General features: G+C 51.1%; 1 protein-coding gene across 1 annotated transcript; it reads left to right on the top strand.

Moving 5' to 3' along the window:
- The first annotated feature begins 4439 nt into the window (after positions 1-4439).
- On the top strand, positions 4440-8661 carry Sbsn (suprabasin). Its single transcript, XM_027431086.2, has 4 exons — positions 4440-6139; positions 7405-7476; positions 7597-7641; positions 8522-8661. The coding sequence occupies exons 1-4, from the start codon at positions 4517-4519 to the stop codon at positions 8543-8545; spliced, it is 1764 nt and encodes a 587-aa protein (XP_027286887.1). The 5' UTR covers positions 4440-4516; the 3' UTR covers positions 8546-8661.
- The last annotated feature ends 9064 nt before the right edge of the window (positions 8662-17725 follow it).

Genomic DNA, 17725 nt, shown 5'->3' with positions numbered 1-17725 from the left:
TCCCAGAGGATCTGATGCCCTCTTGTGGCCTCCACAGGGCCCAGGCACACACAGACATATCTTTAGGCAAAGCACCCATACATGTAAAATAAAAAATAAAATAAAATATTAAAGCAACCAAACCCATCCCTGTAATATCTAGGAAGCACGGGTAAGGTGGGTGTGTCTGTATGTGACTGATGAACACATCTGGTCTCCCATTTCCTCAGTTTCTTTTATTTTCCCATCCTTGCTGGAGTCTGCCCAGGGCCTTGGGCAGGCTAGGTAAGTTTTCTTCCACTGAGCCACACCCCCAGCCCCTCAGGTTATTTTCTTTTCTTTATTCTCACCCCTACACCTCTGTGGAGGTCAGAGGACAATTTGTGGGAGTCTGTCCTCTCCTTCCAACAGTGGGCTCCAGGGACTGAACTCAGCTCCCCAGGCTTCACAGCAACCGCCTGTTACCAGCTGAGCCACCCCTCAGCTCTCATGTATTTTCTGCCCCAGTCACGAAGCAATCCCTAAGCCACGACTTCTGACAGCAGAGTATTCTTTTCCTTGTAGCTTTCCTGTGTCTAGCACCTACAGCTGTCCTGTTCCTTGTCACCCTCACTAGCTGTGTTTTCTGGAGATGCTGGATCCACACACAGGTGTCCCTCTGGATCTTGGGCACCGCCTGACACAAACAGGGCCTTCTCTCTCTTCTCCTTCCTTAAAAACAATATTTGTTTTATGTATCTGAGAGTTCTGCCTGTGTGCATTCCCAGTGTCCTTGAAAACCAGAAGAGGGCGTCTAATGCCCTCGACCTGGAATTACAGATGGTTGTGAGCCACCTTGTGGGTGCTGGGAACTGAGCTCAGGTTCTCTGCAAGAGTAGTCAGCGCTCTTAGCCACTGAGCCACCTCTCCGGGCCCTATCTTGTTCATTTCTTGACACAAGACCCCACTCTGTACTTGAAGTGTGCCTCGAAGTTGCTGGGATCCTCTTGCCTTAGACTGCTAGGTGCTGGGATTACATTTGCGTGCCACCATGCCCAGTTTACAAAGCAGGCTTTTGCAAGTGTCTAGGAAAGAGCATGGGGAACATGTCCCCTTGAGCTCCAGACCTTGCTTGTACTTTAGTGATTCACTGCCAGGCACCTTTACCTGCAGGGCCAGCTGACACGCAGCTGTGACCAAGGTGGGTGTGTGGGAAGGAGTCACCATCCGAGAGAGAAGGGTGGATGGCCCAAAACTCATACAATGACATAACCTCTTCCTTCCCCAAGTCCCCATGGCAGCTTTCCATGGGCTGCACACAGAGGTCCTGTCCCACAAAACCAAAGCCAGAACCATATCATGTCAAGAACCAGTCATGGGACACAGTCAGTAAGGCCATCTCCTGCTCGGATGGCCCTGGAAAAGTAAAATAAAATAAATTGGAGGGAGACAGGCATGGATCTGTAATTGCAGCTGAGGCAGCAGGATCATAGGGTCAAGGCCTGTCTGGGCTATAGAGTTGAGTTCAAGGCAACTTAATCTCAAAATAAAAATGTTTTAAAAGGTCTGGGTGTTGTGGTTCATGCCTTTACCCTTAGCCTTTGGAAGGCAGATCCCTGGGAGTTTGGGGCCAGCCTGGTCTACATAGTGAGTTGCAGGTCAGCCAGAACTACAAAGTGAGACCCTGTCTCAAAAACTAAGCATGAATAAAATAAAATGCAAACGTGTGTAGGGTACATATAACCTTGTGGCAAACACTTGCCTAGGATGTGTGAGAAAGCACCGTGTGTGGTGAGAGCCATCCAGATGCTACCCGGCAGTTTTCCTTGGTATGGTGGCACACACATGTCACCTCAGACCCTGTGAGGCTAAGGTGGGCAGATTAAGAGTTCTGTGGCAGCCTGAGCTACATATAGAAATCCTGTCTCATAAAACCAAAGCCAGAACCACATCAAAACACCCCCCTACCAAATGTGGGCACGGTGGTTCCTAATTATACTACTAGTACTCGGGATGCCGTGAGTTTGAGGTCAGCCTGGACGACAGTAGGAGGCCCTAGCTTAAACAAACAACAAAAAAAGGATGCATGACTCCCCAGGATCCGATGTTAGAAGTAGCAAATCTGATTAATAATGAGAGGGGAAAGAGTCATGAACTCCTCTCGCAACGAGCTGCCGCAGATCAGGGTTATGGGCCAATCTGCCCTTTGCTAGCGTGGTATCTTCTTTTCTAACTGTGGCAGACCCTGGCCTGACATCCCTGGACCAGCAAATACCACGTGGGAACACACACTACATGCTTCTTTGGGCCACTGTGACGCCAAGTGTGAGATTCCCAAATCCAACTTCTTCCACTGGCATCAGAAAACCAGCACAAGTCTATTGCTGCCGGCAGCAGTTGAGGAGGGAGATGGGGACAGAAAGCTGAGAAGAAGGGCTGCGGAGGGAGAGAAGGATGGACAAGAAAATATTGAGTGGTGGTGTGTGCCTGTAATCCCAGCGCTCAGCCACGGCGTTAGGACCATCAAGAATTCCAGGCCATCCAGCCTCTGACACATAATGAGTTCCAGGCCATTCTGGGCTACACGAGACCCTATCACAACAGAACATAGAAAAGATAGGATACCTTTTAGAAAGGGAAGGTGAACCTATCTATCTCGGGGTGGACCAGGATTCTGGTACCCCCCCCCCCCACCACACCCTGGCTCACTTCTCGGCCTGGCCTTTGACTCTCCATCATTTAGTGATGCTCAGACTGGAGTGCCACACCCAGGATTGCCTAGAGCTCTGCCTTTGTCACTGGAGTGTGAAACTGGGAAACAGATCCACTCTGCAGGGTGGCCCAATTAGCCACCCTCTGCTGTCAGAGCTGGGGAAGGCAGAGAGGCTCCAGGATCCCTGGTCCTGGGATGTTTGGTTCTGGGTGTGGCTACTGGTTCATTAAGGGGACCACCTCGTGTCCTGGTTTGAAGTTGAAAACACGTGCTGATTCTCAGCCACACCTGGGCACCCACACACATAACTCCAACACCTCCACGGGTGCACACCCTATGCACTCCTCCCTGGCTGACCTTCCCACCATTACCCCTCGCTCAGTCTCACCGTTGGCGTCAAAACCTAAACATCTTCACCCAACTGTTCCCCACCCACTGGCTCTCGTTTGCCTCCCTCTAAACTATCCCCCAGGTAGATATATACTGTGGTTGAGCCACTACCTGTTCCTGCTCTTCCTTCTCTAAGGCTGGGCTCCCACCCCAGGTCCCCCCCCCCCCCCCGCGTAATCTGAGCCTGTGGGGCAACGCTTGGGACTTCGGGTCTCGGCACTGGAGGCTGCAGGGGAAGATGGCAGGAGGCAGGAAGGGAAAGGTCCTGGCCCCCAGCCCTTAGGTTTGAGACAGCTGCTGCTGCACCAGGTCTCCGAGCCTCTCCCCAGGCCTGCTTCAACCGGCTTTTCAGGTATCTCTGCGTCCTCTCCCAGCGCATGACAAATGACAATCAGCCCCCCTGCCCTTGCCCGAGGGCTGGGAGGAAAGAGGCCAGGATCCTGTCATGAGCATGTATGTGATCCTGGCTCCCAAAATCTGCAGCCCCTCCCCCAAGAGACCCCACACAGCTTTGAGGACCCAGACACCCTTTCCCTCCAGCACCCGGTGAGATGGGCTCAGGCTTGGACAATTCCCTTGGCTTCTAACCCACCCATGTGTTCCATCTATGAATACTTACTGCACCCCAGCTAATGTCCCCTAAGTTGGGGGTTATACCAGTACCCAGCACAAAGGGCCTGATGGCTGCAAGTGTACAACCTAGAAGGTGAGACACACCCTTAAAAGCTAAATGAAGTTTAAGATTGCGATAAGTACTCTAGAAACAGCAGGATGACGTCACAGCATAATCATCATACCTGTAATACCACAGTGTGCCTGGGGATGATCGTGAAGGGCCTTCTGTGATGCAGGCCATTGGAGCCAGGTGCAGAAAGAGTGGAGCCAACAAGGCACGTGCAAAGCCTTCAGGCAGTAATGGGAGGGGTACTCGAGGAGCTGGCACAAGTGCCGTGTAACTGGAGCAGAGAGAGGGGTAGCAAAGGGACCCCCCACCCCCTACCCAAGAACAAAATTAGGTAACTTCCTCAGCTCCTGAGGTTCTCTCCTCCTCCGTGGCTGCTTTCCACTTTTCCAGCATTGTTCAGCTGGGCGACTGGCACATTTAGATCTCTAAGAGGGCTGCCAGGGTGGTTCCGTGGGGGCTCAAGAGCAAGGAGGATGCCGGTGGGAGAGACAGGAAAACAGGAGGGTGCTGGGCAGGGCAGAACGCTATGCTGAGGCGGAGGGCCTGAGCTGGTCAAAGAGCAAAGATGCTAGGATCTCTTCTGTGACTCATCCTGTCTTCCTCCTCCTCCTCCTCATTGCTCAACTCCAGATGTCTTTGGGAAACACCTCCCTGACTGGGAACGAAGTCACAGCCTCACAGGGGCAATTGAGTCATGGGGGTGGAGAAAGGGAGGATAAATAGCGGCCTAGCTCCCTCGGCTCCTCTCTCGTCCCTGCCTTCCCAACAGCATGCATCCCACAGTTTCGCTCAGGTCCTGCTGCCTTCTGCTGCTCCTGGGGGCTCTGCCCGCATGGGCAGCCCATGATGACCCCATCGAGAAGGTCATAGAAGGGTTCAGCCGCGGGCTGAGCAATGCAGAGAGAGAGGTGGGCAAGGCCCTCGAAGGCATCAATAATGGAATCACCCAAGCCGGAAGGGAAGTGGAGAGGGTTTTTGATGGACTTAGCAACATGGGGAGCCAGGCCGGCAAGGAGTTGGACAAGGTAGCCCATGGCATCAACAGTGGCGTCGGACACACAGAAAAGGAAACAGAGAAGTTAATCCACGGGGTCAACCACGCCGCTGGACAGGTTGGGAAGGAGAAAGACACACTCATCCATCATGGGGTCCACCACGGGGTCAACCAGGCGGGCAGTGAAGCAGGGAGGTTTGCTCAGGGGGCCCACCATGCCGCGGGGCAGGCTGGAAACGAGGCTGGGAGGCTGGGACAGGGGGCCCACCATGCCGCGGGGCAGGCTGGAAACGAGGCTGGGAGGCTGGGACAGGGGGGCCACAATGCTTTTGGTCATGGTTGGAAAGATGCTGAGAAGTTTGGTCAAGGGGCCCACCATGCTCTTGGTCAGGGTGGGAAGCAGACAGAGAAGTTAGGTCATGGGGCTCACAATGCCTTTGGCCAGGCTGAGAAGGAAGTAGGGAAGTTTGGTCAAGGGGCCCACCATGCTCTTGGTCAGGGTGGGAAGCAGACAGAGAAGTTAGGTCATGGGGCTCACAATGCCTTTGGTCAGCCTGGGAGACAGGCAGAGAAATTTGGTCAAGATGGTCACCATGCGTTTGGTCAGCCTTCGAAGGAAGGAGAGAAATTTGGTCAAGGGGTTCACAATGCCTTTGGTCAGGCTGAGAAGGAAGTAGGGAAATTTGGTCAAGGGGTTCACAATGCCTTTGGTCAGGCTGAGAAGGAAGTAGGGAAATTTGGTCAAGGGGTTCACAATGCCTTTGGTCAGGCTGGGAAGGAAGGAGGAAAAGTGGTGCAAGGGGCCAATCAGGGACTTAGCCACGCTGCAATGGAGGCACAGCAGTTTGGCCATGGCCATGGCCATGGTCATAGTTATTATGCTGCAGGGCAGCCTTGGCAAGAGGGAGACAAAGTCATGTATCCTGGAGTCAACCAGGCTGGGAAGGAATTGGAGAAATTCGGTCAGGGTGTCCACCATACCGTTGACCAGGCTGGAAAGGAGACAGAGAAAGCGGTCCAGGGGGTCCACACCGGGGTCAACCAAGCCCAGAAAGAGACAGAGAAAGTGGCCCAAGGGGTCCACACCGGGGTCAACCAAGCCCAGAAGGAGACAGAGAAAGTGGCCCAAGGGGTCCACACGGGAGTCAATCAGGCCAGTAAGGAGACAGAGAAAGTGGCCCAAGGGGTCTACACTGGGGTCAACCAGGCCGAGAAGGAGGCAGAGAAAGTTGGCCAAAGGGTCAACTATGCTGCTGGCCAGGCCGAGAAGGAAGTGGAGAAGCTTGGCCAAGGTGTCCACCATGCTGCTGGCCAGGCCGGGAAGGAAATGAACAGGTTGCAGCAAGATGCTCATAACGGGGTCAACCAAGCCAGCAAGGAGGCCAACCAGCTGATGAATGTAGGTGAACAGAGGTGGGGAAACTGGGGAGAAGGGGGTTGTGGGAGGGAAGAGGCTAAATCCTTGGGAAGCCATAACCCTGGGTTCCCTTCCTTCTACCTCCATTGCTACAGAGCTGGTGGCCAGCTGGTTAGACGGGCTTAACCATCTTGTTTGCAAAGCTTCACCTGAGACAAGGTGGAAGGGACCTAGTCCCATTATCAGGGAGCTGTCCTCCTAGATGAGGGACCCTAACCTGTCCCCTCTCCTGGAAGTAGGGATGATTCTGAGCTCAGACACTGTACAAACAGGTGGAGGCTGAGAAACCCCAGAACATGAGGGGACACTCTGGCAACAGACTCTGTTGTGTTCTGTCCTCATAACTAGGCTCTGGGCTGGTCAGGTTGAGGGTGATGACAATATGACATTCAGATAAGGAAACTAAGGCTCAGAGAGGCTAAGGAGGCTCACCAAGGTCACGTGACAAGTGCCCAGTGGCTGAGACGAAGTTCTCTTCCTTTGCCTCCCTGTTTGGGTAGCAGGGGAGCTTCTGGGGGAGCTCTTCCCCGTATTTCTAGAGGGAACAGATGCTGGAGGCCAGGCAAGCAGCAACAGAGCAGGCCCCAAGGAGGACCGGGGGAGCAGTAGCAGGCTGACTCCCGCCTGGCCCAGTTTCCAGTTCTCCACACTCCATAAGCAGTCACCAAGCTCAGCAAGCTGGGTTACCATCCTGAGGAGCCCAGAGGCTCATCTGTTTGGAGGGAGCCATGGAGGGCTGCGTGGGGAGGAGGGGACTAGACAGAGTCTTGGTGATGAACAAGACCCTGAGTGAGACCCCCCAAGCAGAGGCTGGGGGAAGGGCCTGACAGAACAGTTGAGGGTGGGGTGCCACTGGGGAGGGACACTGTGCTCAAGAGTGGGGGAGGAGAGGTGCTGGGCTTGAGGCTAGACTGTGTGGAAACGTGATTAAAATCAGGGCTGAGGGTGAACAGTGGGGGTCGCCTGAGTCTTCCTTCTCCAAGAGGGAAACATTTCCCTCACACCAGATTTCAGGAGAGCTTGGGTGAGGCCAGTCAACAAGGCCTCCTTCCTGGAGTCCCGTCCAACTCTCCCAGGTGGGGCTCCGGGTTGTCTTTCAGGACAGTGAGTGAGGAACCCAGGTCAGCCTGGGCTCCCACTCCAGACCTAGGCATCTTAGAGGAGGGTGGGTTCCCGGGGAAGAGGAATGAGGGAGACCCTCCCAGGTCAAGGGGGGGGGTAAGTGACGATCTGGCCTTTGTCTTTAGGGCGCTCATCAAGGCGGGTACACAGGCCAGCACGGAGGGGCAGGGGCCGCAACCACTACAGTAGTATCTGGGGTGAGTCTCTGGGTGTAACGCGGGCTTGCAGCTGGGCGAGGGGAGTGGAGGCTCCTGGAGGTTCTCCCAGTGACACTGGGTGATTGAAGGTGGGTGACTGGCTTTGTCGTTGAATTCCAGGCCTCGGTCAACAAGCCATTTATCAACTTCCCAGCTCTGTGGAGGGTGAGTGTCCATATGACTCCCACACCCCACCCCGCCCTTCAACCTGGACCTCCCTTCCTATAGTCTTCTGGCAGTCAGCATCCCTGAGGACAGACCCAGCCTCTCTAGAGACCATCCAACCTGTTCTTGATCTGTTCTGGCCTTTCGTCACCCCCTTGCAGCTCTGGGTACTTTCCAGTCGCCGTGAACAAACATAACCTGACAGAAATCACCTCCAGGGCACTGGAGCATCTGGGAGCCAGGGAGGGTGGGGAATGCTGAAACTCTCCCTCAAGTGTCCATCAGGGCTCCCCATCTGCCTCTGCTTCTCGCTGGCCCGCCTGTGGGTGCCTCTGCTACCCTGCCCTGCTGCTTTGCGTGCGTGAGCGGAGTAGTGGTAATTTGGCTTGGCAGGTAGCTAGCTCCCTTCCAGAGCATAAAGGTTGTTGTGGGATTCTGGTCCTTATTCTAGTCCACAGTCTTGCTTTGTCTTTCTTGAAAAAAAAAACAAAACAAAACATTTGAAATTGTGTGTGTGTGTGTGTGTGTGTGTGTGTGTGTGTGTGTGTGTGTGTTGGATCCCTTAGAGCTGGAGTTACAGGTGTTTGTGAGCTGCCTAATGTGGATGCTGGGATCCAGACTCTCTCTGTGCTTCAAGATTGAACAGAAACTGCTATGACCTGTTTCCTGAGCTTAGGGCCCAGGGTTCAGAGTGTGTGACAGCCCTAACTCGGAGTGACCGCAGATCATCTGAGGTGAAAGGCACAGGAGTGCCTTCCCCAGCTCTCCCCATTATTCCAAGACAAACAGCTTCTGTTCTCACCATTTCTCCAGAGTGGAACAGGAGCCTGAATCTTGTGGCCACGCGCCTGTATTTAACGCCTCCTCTCCTCTCTTCCAGAGTATCGCCGCCATCATGCCCTAAACTGATGCCCCGCTGAAACGGCCTGGAGGAGCTGGCGGTGGTGGGAGATTTCTGGGTGTCCTTAAAGGGACTGCTTTGAGCTTTGTGAATAAACACGAACACACTGGCCTTTCTCATCATGGTTCACTGTGCTCCCTAGAGAGGGACGGCCAGGGTTGGTGTGTGTGTGGGGGGGCTTGCACTGTCTCACTTGGCAGAAGGAGCTGGGAATTGCCATATGGATGGAAAGTGCTGGAGAGTTCAGCCTGATTGGCTTGAAGAGGGCAGTTCCCAGACGGGAGCCAGCCACACACTTGACTAACATGCACTGTTTATGCTCAGAGCTGGGAAAGGCAGCTGGGCAGGGGAGCAACCGCTGGTGGGGTGTGTGGTACCCAGAAAGAAACAATGGCAGCTTGTGTCCGTTGTGCAATAGACAAGCTGGGTGCTTTCCAGGCATGATCTCATCGAATCCTCCAACCGCTCAATTAGGTAAAAGTTCTGTTATTATCCCCAGGTACGAAGGAGTCTCGTGGAGGCTTGCACAGTTAGAAAACACTTGGGCAGTTAGTGGAGGGAAAGAAACGGACACTCAGCTGGGTGGACAGGTGGGAGAGCCTCTTCAGCGCCATGGGTCGGGACACAGAAGGCCCACTGTTCAGGAACGGCTCAGGCACAGGGGTGACAGAAGTGGCCAGCAAGTGCCAACCACAGAGGCTGCGCAAAAGCCTCCTTGTGCCAATTTGTCTCACAGCCTGGCACAGACGTCTGTATTACCCCTGTTGGGTGCACGGAGACTCCACGGGGCAAGGGCACACTGTCGGTCACTCACCAGAAGCAACAGGCCTGCATCTGGGCACTGCTGAAGCCCACATAGAATGCTGCCTCGCATTTCCTGAGGTCCAGAGCCCTAGGAGAGCTGCAGCTTCCTGGAAGCTGCAGGCTGTAAGGACTTCCTCCTCCAGTGTCTACAGGCAAAGACTGCAGCCTGCTTCCAGTTTCCCAATTCCGCCACTGGACCAAGACTTAGACAGGGGGATTGCGGCTGGGCGTTGGTGGCGCACGCCTTTAATCCCAGCACTCCGGAGGCAGAGGCAAGCAGATGTCTGTGAGTTCGAGACCAGCCTGGTCTACAAGAGCTAGTTCCAGGACATCCTCCAAAGCCACAGAGAAACCCTGTCTCGAAAAACCAAAAAGAAAAAACAAAAACAAAACAAAACAAACAAGCAAAAAAATCCAGCGGGATTGCCCTGGGGAATCTGTTTTTGCTGGGCAAATGTTAGACCATGAAAAGCCAAGGCCAGGTTGCAGCTTGGTCACAGAGTGCTTGCCGGAAACATCCCCTTAAAGTGCGAGCTTTTTAAAACACACACAAAACACACACACACACACACACACACACACACACACACACACACACACACACACACACACACACCCTCGAAAAGAAAAGACATCCTCAGGCACAGAGGAGCCCTACGTTTGCACAATAAAGGTGATACCCCACATGCTTCCCATTTACTGACCTTTCCCTCTCCTATTTTGAAGAGTTAACTCAGGCCTTTAATCCCAGCATTCCAGAGGCTGAGGCAGGCAGATATCTGTGAGTTTGAGACTAGCCTGGTCTACAGAGTGAGACCCTGTCTTCATTTTTTTTTTAAAGGAGTATTTTCGTTTCATAACATCTGAAACATTCTGAAAATGTTTTAGAGAAAAAAAAAAAAAAGAAAAGAAAAGAATTTTACAACAGACGTTGTGATTTCACCACTCAGATTCCCTCATTATTGTCTTGAACTTGCTTGAGCACGCGCACGTCTGTCTAGCATCAGAACAACCTTAAAAAAAACCAAAAACAAACCATGCCTTTATTTATTTACTTTGCATGTGTACGTGTGTGGGCATGCACATGCCTCAGTGCACGTGTCGAGGCGAGAAGACGGTTCGTGGGAGTCTGCTTTCTCTTTCCACCATGTAGGCCTGAGAGTCAAACTCAGGTCCCCAGGCTTGGCTGCAGTCCCCTTCAGGTTCCAAGACATCTTGCTTATGATTAGTATTTTATTATTAGTAGTAGTAGTCGTATAGTTTTGTTAGTTTTTTGAGTCAGGGTTTCTCTGTGTAGCCTTGGCTGGCCTCGAACTCAGATATCCAACTGCCTCTGCCTCCCGAGTGCTGGGATTAAAGGTGTGCGCCACCAATGCCTGGATTATTATTGTTGTCATTATTGCTATTATTACTTTAATGGGCTCTCCCCATTTAGACCAGATTGGCCTCAAACTCTCAATCCTTGCCGGGTGTAGTGGTGCACAGCTATCATCCATCCCAGGGCTCAGGAGGTGTGGGGGCCGGGGGGGGGGGCAGGAGGATCAGGGTAAGCCAAGGCCAACTGGGGCTACATCTTTCATTCATCCTTGTCTCAGATCAACAAGGGTCACAGTCACAACAACAAAACCACAGAAACTTTTGATCGTTCTGCCTTTATGTCCTGATTGCCAGGATCACAGGCACTCGTCATCATCCACATTTTTTTTTTTTTAAAGTGCATTTCAGAGTGTGCAGCAGACATCTGTGGGCTGCCCTTTGGTAAACAGAGCCATGACAGACATTTGGTGACCAGCTCTGTCCTAGATTCATGGTGATAGGCCAGTCCCTTCTGGAAGGTGTCCTACAGCGCCTGCTTTCCAAAGGCAATATTCAAGGGCACCGTTCTTTTAGCAGGTAAAAGCTTGCATTGGCTATTTTATTTTATTTTTTAATATTTTTAATTATTTATTATGTATACACTGATCTGCCTACATCTTTGCCTACAGGCTAGAAGAGGGCACCAGATCTCATTACAGATGGTTGTGAGCCACCATGTGGTTGCTGGGAATTGAACTCAGGACCTCTGGAAGAGCAGCCAGTGCTCTTAGCCTCTGAGCCATTTCTCCAGGCCTATTTTATTTTTTTAGTTACACTTATTTATTTACATATTTAGACCTTTATGTATTTGTGTGTGCATGTGCACTGGTACCATGACCAGTGTGTGGAAGAGATGATTCTCTCTTTCTACCACTTGGGGGGCCCTGGGATTGAACTCGGGTTTGGCAGTTAGCCTCTTATCCACTGAGTCATCTTGCCAGCCCTCACATTGACTATTTCTTTTTTTTTTTTTCTTTTTTCTTTTTTCTTTTTTTGGGTTTTTTGAGACAGGGTTTCTCTGTGTAGCTTTGGAGCCTATCCTGGCACTTGCTCTGGAGACCAGGCTGGCCTCGAACTCACAGAGATCCGCCTGCCTCTGCCTCCCAAGTGCTGGGATTAAAGGCGTGCGCCACCACCGCTGGGCTGCATTGACTATTTCTTACGCACATTTTCCCACCCAGTTGGCTTGCAGAGTAGCCCCGAGGGTACGAGGGAATGTGTAAGATGATTCCTTGGTGACTCACAGGCCCCTCTCTTTGCTGGGATGGGGCGGGGTTTGCTGCCCTCTGCTGGAATGTTTCCCCCTCATCCTTCAGGTCACAGCTGCCTTGACCACATCTTCCCTGATGATTCATTGGTTCCCAGTTGCTGTCCTCTCTCATGACACCCTGGTCTCGTCCTTCACAGTGCCTGTGGCAATTTGCAATTAGAGCATAAGTGTTACTTGTGGAACACTCATCTTCCCTGCAGAGTTCCAGCGGTGAGGTCAAGGGCAGACCCAGATGTCTGACACATGAGCTAAGTGGGGCTAGGCCATGGAATGAGAGACGGGAGAGAGAAGCACTTGGCAGGGAAGGGTGGATCCAGGGAGAGAGAGGAGGGGCCGGTTTCTGCATATGCCCAAGAGCAGGGTGAGGAATTTGGGCTGGACCTCACTGCTCACTGCCACCTTTGATGGGTCTTTACTGGGTCTGTGTTCGGCACTCTACAAACATGGTTCATTGTGTCTTCACAAGTACAGGGAGGGAGGCAGACACCCTCAATATCCTTCTCACAGATGGTGGAGAAGCAGGGAGAGAGTGGCCTAAGGCCACTGGGGGTGGGGTGGTGTTTGTGCGGGCTAAGTCGCCTGCCTGAGAGGTGGCCTGCCTTCCTGTGACCTGCAGCAAGGGAAGAGTGTGCTTTAGAACAGGCCTCTTTAGAAACAAGTGTGTGTGTGTGTGTGTGTGTGTGTGTGTGTGTGTGTGTGTGTGTCTGTGTGTGCGTGCGTGCGTGCGTGCGTGCGTGCGTGCGTGTGTGTTGGGCACCACACAGCTACAATCCAGGATGTGCAGACATCTGTCTGGCAGCATGGTAGAAGGGTTTATAGAGCTAAGGCAAGAAGAAAGATCATGAGCTTAAGCCTAGCCTGTACTACATAGTGAGTTCCAGGCCAGCCTGGGCTATGTTATAATGCCAAGTCTCAAAATACAAAGTTAGGGCTGGTGAGGTGGCTCAGCAGGTAAAGCCTCTTGCTGCCAAGTCTGACGAATTAAGCTCAATGCCCAGGACCCACATAGTGGAAGGAGGGAAAAAATAACTCCCACAAAGTGTTCTCTTTTCGCGCGCGAGCACACACCACACACACACACACACACACACACACACACACACACACACACACACACGGCACATAGGCAAAATATCAATACACACAGAACAATGATTAGGACATAAGTTTGTTTATTTACTCGTTTATGCATGCCATGTGTGTGCGTACATGTATGTCCACATGCCTGTATGGGGTCACTAACATGCCAGAGACAGCATAATGCCTGAACCTTTCATCGGGTGTTGGTCCTGCTTTCCACCTTGTTTGAGACAGAGTTTCTTTTTTTAGGGGGGCGGGTTTCCGAGACAGGGTTTCTCTGTGGCTTTGGAGGCTGTCCTGGAAGTCACTCTTGTAGGCCAGGCTGGTCTTGAACCACAGAGATCTGCCTGCCTCTGCCTCCCGAGTGCAGGGACTAAAGGCGTGCGCCACCTCTGCCTGGCCAGAGTTTCTTTGTTTGCAGATGCATACTCTAAGCTAGCTGGCTCAAGAGCTTCTGGGCTCTCCCCAGTCTCTCCCTCCCATCTCACTTTAGGAACACTGGGATAACAGACAGGGACTACTGTGCCTGGCTTTACATGGGTCCTGGGGATTCGAACACTGGTCTTTATGAAAGCATGGCAGCCACCCTCTTAGTCCAATTAGTTTTATCTAGTTTCAGTTTATGTGTATGAGTGTTTGCTGCACCTGTGTGTGTACCCTGTGCATGCACTGTCCATGGAGGCCCAGAGAGTGTCCGATCCCCTGGAACTGGGGTTACACACATGGTTGTAAGCTGCCACCTCTCCAGCCACCCTCACTTTTTTGAGACGGGGTTGCACAAGCTGGTCTTGAACTTGGGATCCTTCTGCCTCGGCAGGCAGAAGGATGGGGTCACAGGTGTGCACCACCGGACATGGCTCATTAAAACGAACAAGAAGTTAACTTTGAAATTTTCATACCTGTGTATACTGTATAAACGGACAAACACGACGGCTCCCTGGCAAGGTTGAGGTTTTGACTGTAGATATGAGGGAGAGAACAGCCAGAGGCATTTGGAAGAGCCATAGCAGAGAGAGAGAGAGAGAACACTTACGTGGCCAGCAGGAGAGAGAAGCAGGAGCAGAGTAGAGGGGGAGAGACGGAGAGAAAGAGGGGTGTTGGAGTGAGAGATTAAGACCAGGGGGAAAGAATGTGGGCAAGAACGAGAGGCCAGAGAGAGAGAGACCACAGCCCAAATAGCAGGGCTATGAGGAGAAATGAGCAGCTGGGCGTCGGGGGAGTCTGCCAGCTATGGAGGGGGTGTGTGTGAGAAAAACTAAGTGCTTGGCATGCTGAGGAGCCTGGAAGCCAGCGTGGAATTTGGTATTCTAGTAGGCACTGCAGATAGCCATTTGCCCCTTCTGTCTAAGAGGAATGACACCTTTGGTAGAGGGGACCGGCGTCACAAGAGGGATGCAGCCTTTTGTCTAATGGCTAGAATGTGAGGAAACGGAGTGAGTTTCCTTTAGACCTGGCATCCACAATGTGTTTTAACTGTTTCCGCTCCGTGACTGCCCGTCAACTCCCCCAAGACCCACCCCCCCCCTCTCTCTCTCTCTCTCTCTCTCTCTCTCTCTCTCTCGTTATTATTATTGTTAATAACCCCTGAGTCTAACATTGCTGACCGTGTGCAAATTGTTATGATGGAGCCATCTGCTGGGGGAATGGGCACCCTACCAGCGGCCACATTCCAAAGAAAAGTGACCAGCTCTCGCTAGGTCTTGCTATTTGCTGATATGATAGTTTACATAAGTGACTCCAGAAATTCTACCAGGGATCTCCCACAGCTGATAAATACCTTCAGTAATGTAGCAGGATACAAGAGTGACAAAAAAAAAGTAGCCCTCCTATATGCAGATGATAAAAAGGCTGAGAAAGAAATCTGAGAAACATCACCCTTTACAACAGCCACAAACAGCATAAAATATCTTGGGGGTAACTCTAACCAAACAGGTGAAAGACATGTATGACAAGAACTTCAAGTCTTTAAAGAAAGAAAATGAAGAAGACACCAGAAAATGGAAGACTCTCCCATGCTCTTGGGTAGGTAGGATTAACATAGTAAAAATGGCCATCCTACCAAAAGTCATCTACAGATTCAGTGCAGTCCCTATTAAAATCCCAGTACAATTCTTCATAGACCTGGAAAGAAGAATATTCAACTTCATATGGAAAAAGAAAAATCCAGGATAGCCAAAACAACCCTGTGCAATAAAGGATCATCTGGGAGCAACACCATCCAAGACTTCAAGCTCTGCTATAGAGCTATAGTAATGAAAACAGATTGGTATTGGTACAAAAATAGACAGATAGACCAATGGGATCAAACCAAAGACTCTGATATCAACCGACACACTTATGGACACCTAATTTTTGACAAAGAGGCATAAAATACAAAAAGGAAAAAGAAAACATATTCAACAATTGGTGCTCGTATAACTGGCTGTCGACATGTAGAAGACTGCAGATAGATCCATATCTGTCGCCATGCACGAAACTCAAGTGCAAATGATCAAAGACTTCAATATAAATCCAGCCACACTGAACCTCATAGAAGAGCAAGAGGGAAATACATGTGAACACATAGGCACAGGAGAGCACTTCCTAAATAGGACACCAGTAGCACAGACACTGAGAGCAACATTTAATAAGTGGGACCTCCTGAAACTGAGAAGCTTCTGTAAAGCAAAGAACACAGTCAACAAGACACAAGGGCTCCCTACAGACTGGGAAAGATCTTCACCAACCCCACATCTGACAGAGGGCTGATCTCCAAAATATACAAAGAACTCAAGAAGCTAGAAATCAAACTACCAAATAATCCCACTAAAAATGGTGTGCAGATCTAAACAGAGACTTCTCAACAGAGCAAGTGTGTCAAATGGTGGAGACACACTTAAGGAAATGCTCAGCATCCTTAGTCATCAGGGAAATGCAAATCAAAACAACTCTTTGATAGCATCTTACACAGATCAGAAAGGCTAAGATCAAAAACATGGATGACAGCTTATGCTGGAGAGGATGTGGAGAAAGGGGAACACCCCTCCACTGCTGGTGGGGGTGCCAACTTGTACAGCCCCTCTGGAAATCAGTATGGCAAGGCTCAGAAAATTAGGGATTAACCTACCTCAAGACCCTGCAATACTGTAAGGAGCCGTTACAAGCTAGTGCACATGCGCACTAGGTAACTTTGTAACTTTCCAGCCCTTGGTCTCCGCCCCTCCCTTGACGTCATATGGTCCGATCAGCTGACGTCATATGGTCCGACGAGCTTCAGCCAGTCAGAGAGTAACACTTCTGAGGCGGCGGTTGCCAGCCTATATAAGGGAGGGGTTTTTGGGTGTTCAGAGTCTCCGCTCTGTAAGCTGATGCTCTCCCTCTCAAGACGCATTAAAGCTTTACTGCAGAAGGATCCTGAGGAGTGTGCCGCGTCGTTTTTGCTGGCGAGACGGTTAGCGCGGGACACAATACCACTGTTGGACATAAACCAAAGGAGGCACACTCTCACCACAAGGGCGCTTGCTCAATTGTGTTCATAGTGACATTAGTCATAATAGATAGAACTTGGAAACAACCTAGATGCCCCTCAACTGAAGAATGGATAAAGAAAATGTGGTACATTTACACAATGGAGTGCTATTCAGCGGTAAAAAACAATGACATCTTGAAAGTTGCAGGCAAATGGACAGAACTAGAAAAATGCCATCCTGAGTAAGGTAACCCAGACCCAGAAAGACAAATATAGTATGTAGTTGCTCATAAGTGGATACCAGACATAAAGCAAAAGATACCCAGACTACAATCCACAACGCAAAGAAGCTAGAACCCTCTTCTAGAAACAGAGGGAGGCAGATGCAGAAATCCACAACTCACCATTGGGCTGAGCTCCTGGAGTACAATCGAAATGAGGGAGGAGCCATAATATGAACAAAGGAGTCAAGACCGTGATGGGGAAACCCACAGAATCAGCTGACCCGAGCTAGTGAGAGGTCACTGACTCAGGTCTGACAAATGGGGAACCTGCCTAAGACCAAACTAGACTCCCTTAATATAGGTGACAATGGTGTGACTGGGACAGTATATAAGGCCACTGGCAGTGGGTCCCAGATCTGACTCTAATGCACAAACTGACTTAGTGGAGCCCATTCTATATGGAGAGAGCCGAAGGAGAGGAGGGAGGAGAAACTGGGATTGGAATGTAAAAAACAAATTAATAAATAAAAAAAATCAAACAATGAAAACAAAGATATAAAGGAAAAAATAAAAAAGGAGCCATCCACTGCCAACAGCTCCTCAGCAAGAGGCGGGGCCTCAGAAGTGCTCTCCCATCCAATCTGGAACGTTGGCTCCCTTGGTCCTGTACAGGTCTTATGTGAGCAACCTCGGCTGCTGTGGATTCGTGTGTACCACAGTGGTCTCATGCCCAGGGCTTCACAGCTCCTCTCCCCGGCCCCCAGCTCAGTTCTTACGGTCTTTGCACCTGCCCTTTGAAGGGATGTGTTTCCCAGCTGCGGGAAGTTGGGATAGGTGACCCGTCTATGGCCGGATACCCACAGTCACTTATTCTCAGCATACTGACCAGTTATGAGTCTCTGTGTTAGTCGCCACCCACTGCAGAAGGAGCCTCTCCAGTCAAAGTTGAGAGCACCAAACTCTTTGGGTAGAAACATGAAGACTAAGAAGGCAGTTTGACA

The sequence above is a fragment of the Cricetulus griseus genome, chromosome 9 (genome assembly GCF_003668045.3).
Source record: "Cricetulus griseus strain 17A/GY chromosome 9, alternate assembly CriGri-PICRH-1.0, whole genome shotgun sequence".
Classification (NCBI taxonomy): domain Eukaryota; kingdom Metazoa; phylum Chordata; class Mammalia; order Rodentia; family Cricetidae; genus Cricetulus; species Cricetulus griseus.
Note: the sequence above shows the minus strand (reverse complement) of the source record. Positions and strands in the feature narration are given on the sequence as shown.

What these genes read in the sequence shown, in the direction of transcription:
- Sbsn (XM_027431086.2), top strand. Translation starts at nt 4,517, where the DNA reads ATGCATCCCACAGTTTCGCTCAGGTCCTGCTGCCTTCTGCTGCTCCTG. An exon ending in CCACTACAGTAGTATCTGGG is followed by an intron (nt 7,477 to 7,596) that starts GTGAGTCTCTGG and finishes GTTGAATTCCAG; the next exon opens with GCCTCGGTCAACAAGCCATT. An exon ending in ACTTCCCAGCTCTGTGGAGG is followed by an intron (nt 7,642 to 8,521) that starts GTGAGTGTCCAT and finishes CCTCTCTTCCAG; the next exon opens with AGTATCGCCGCCATCATGCC.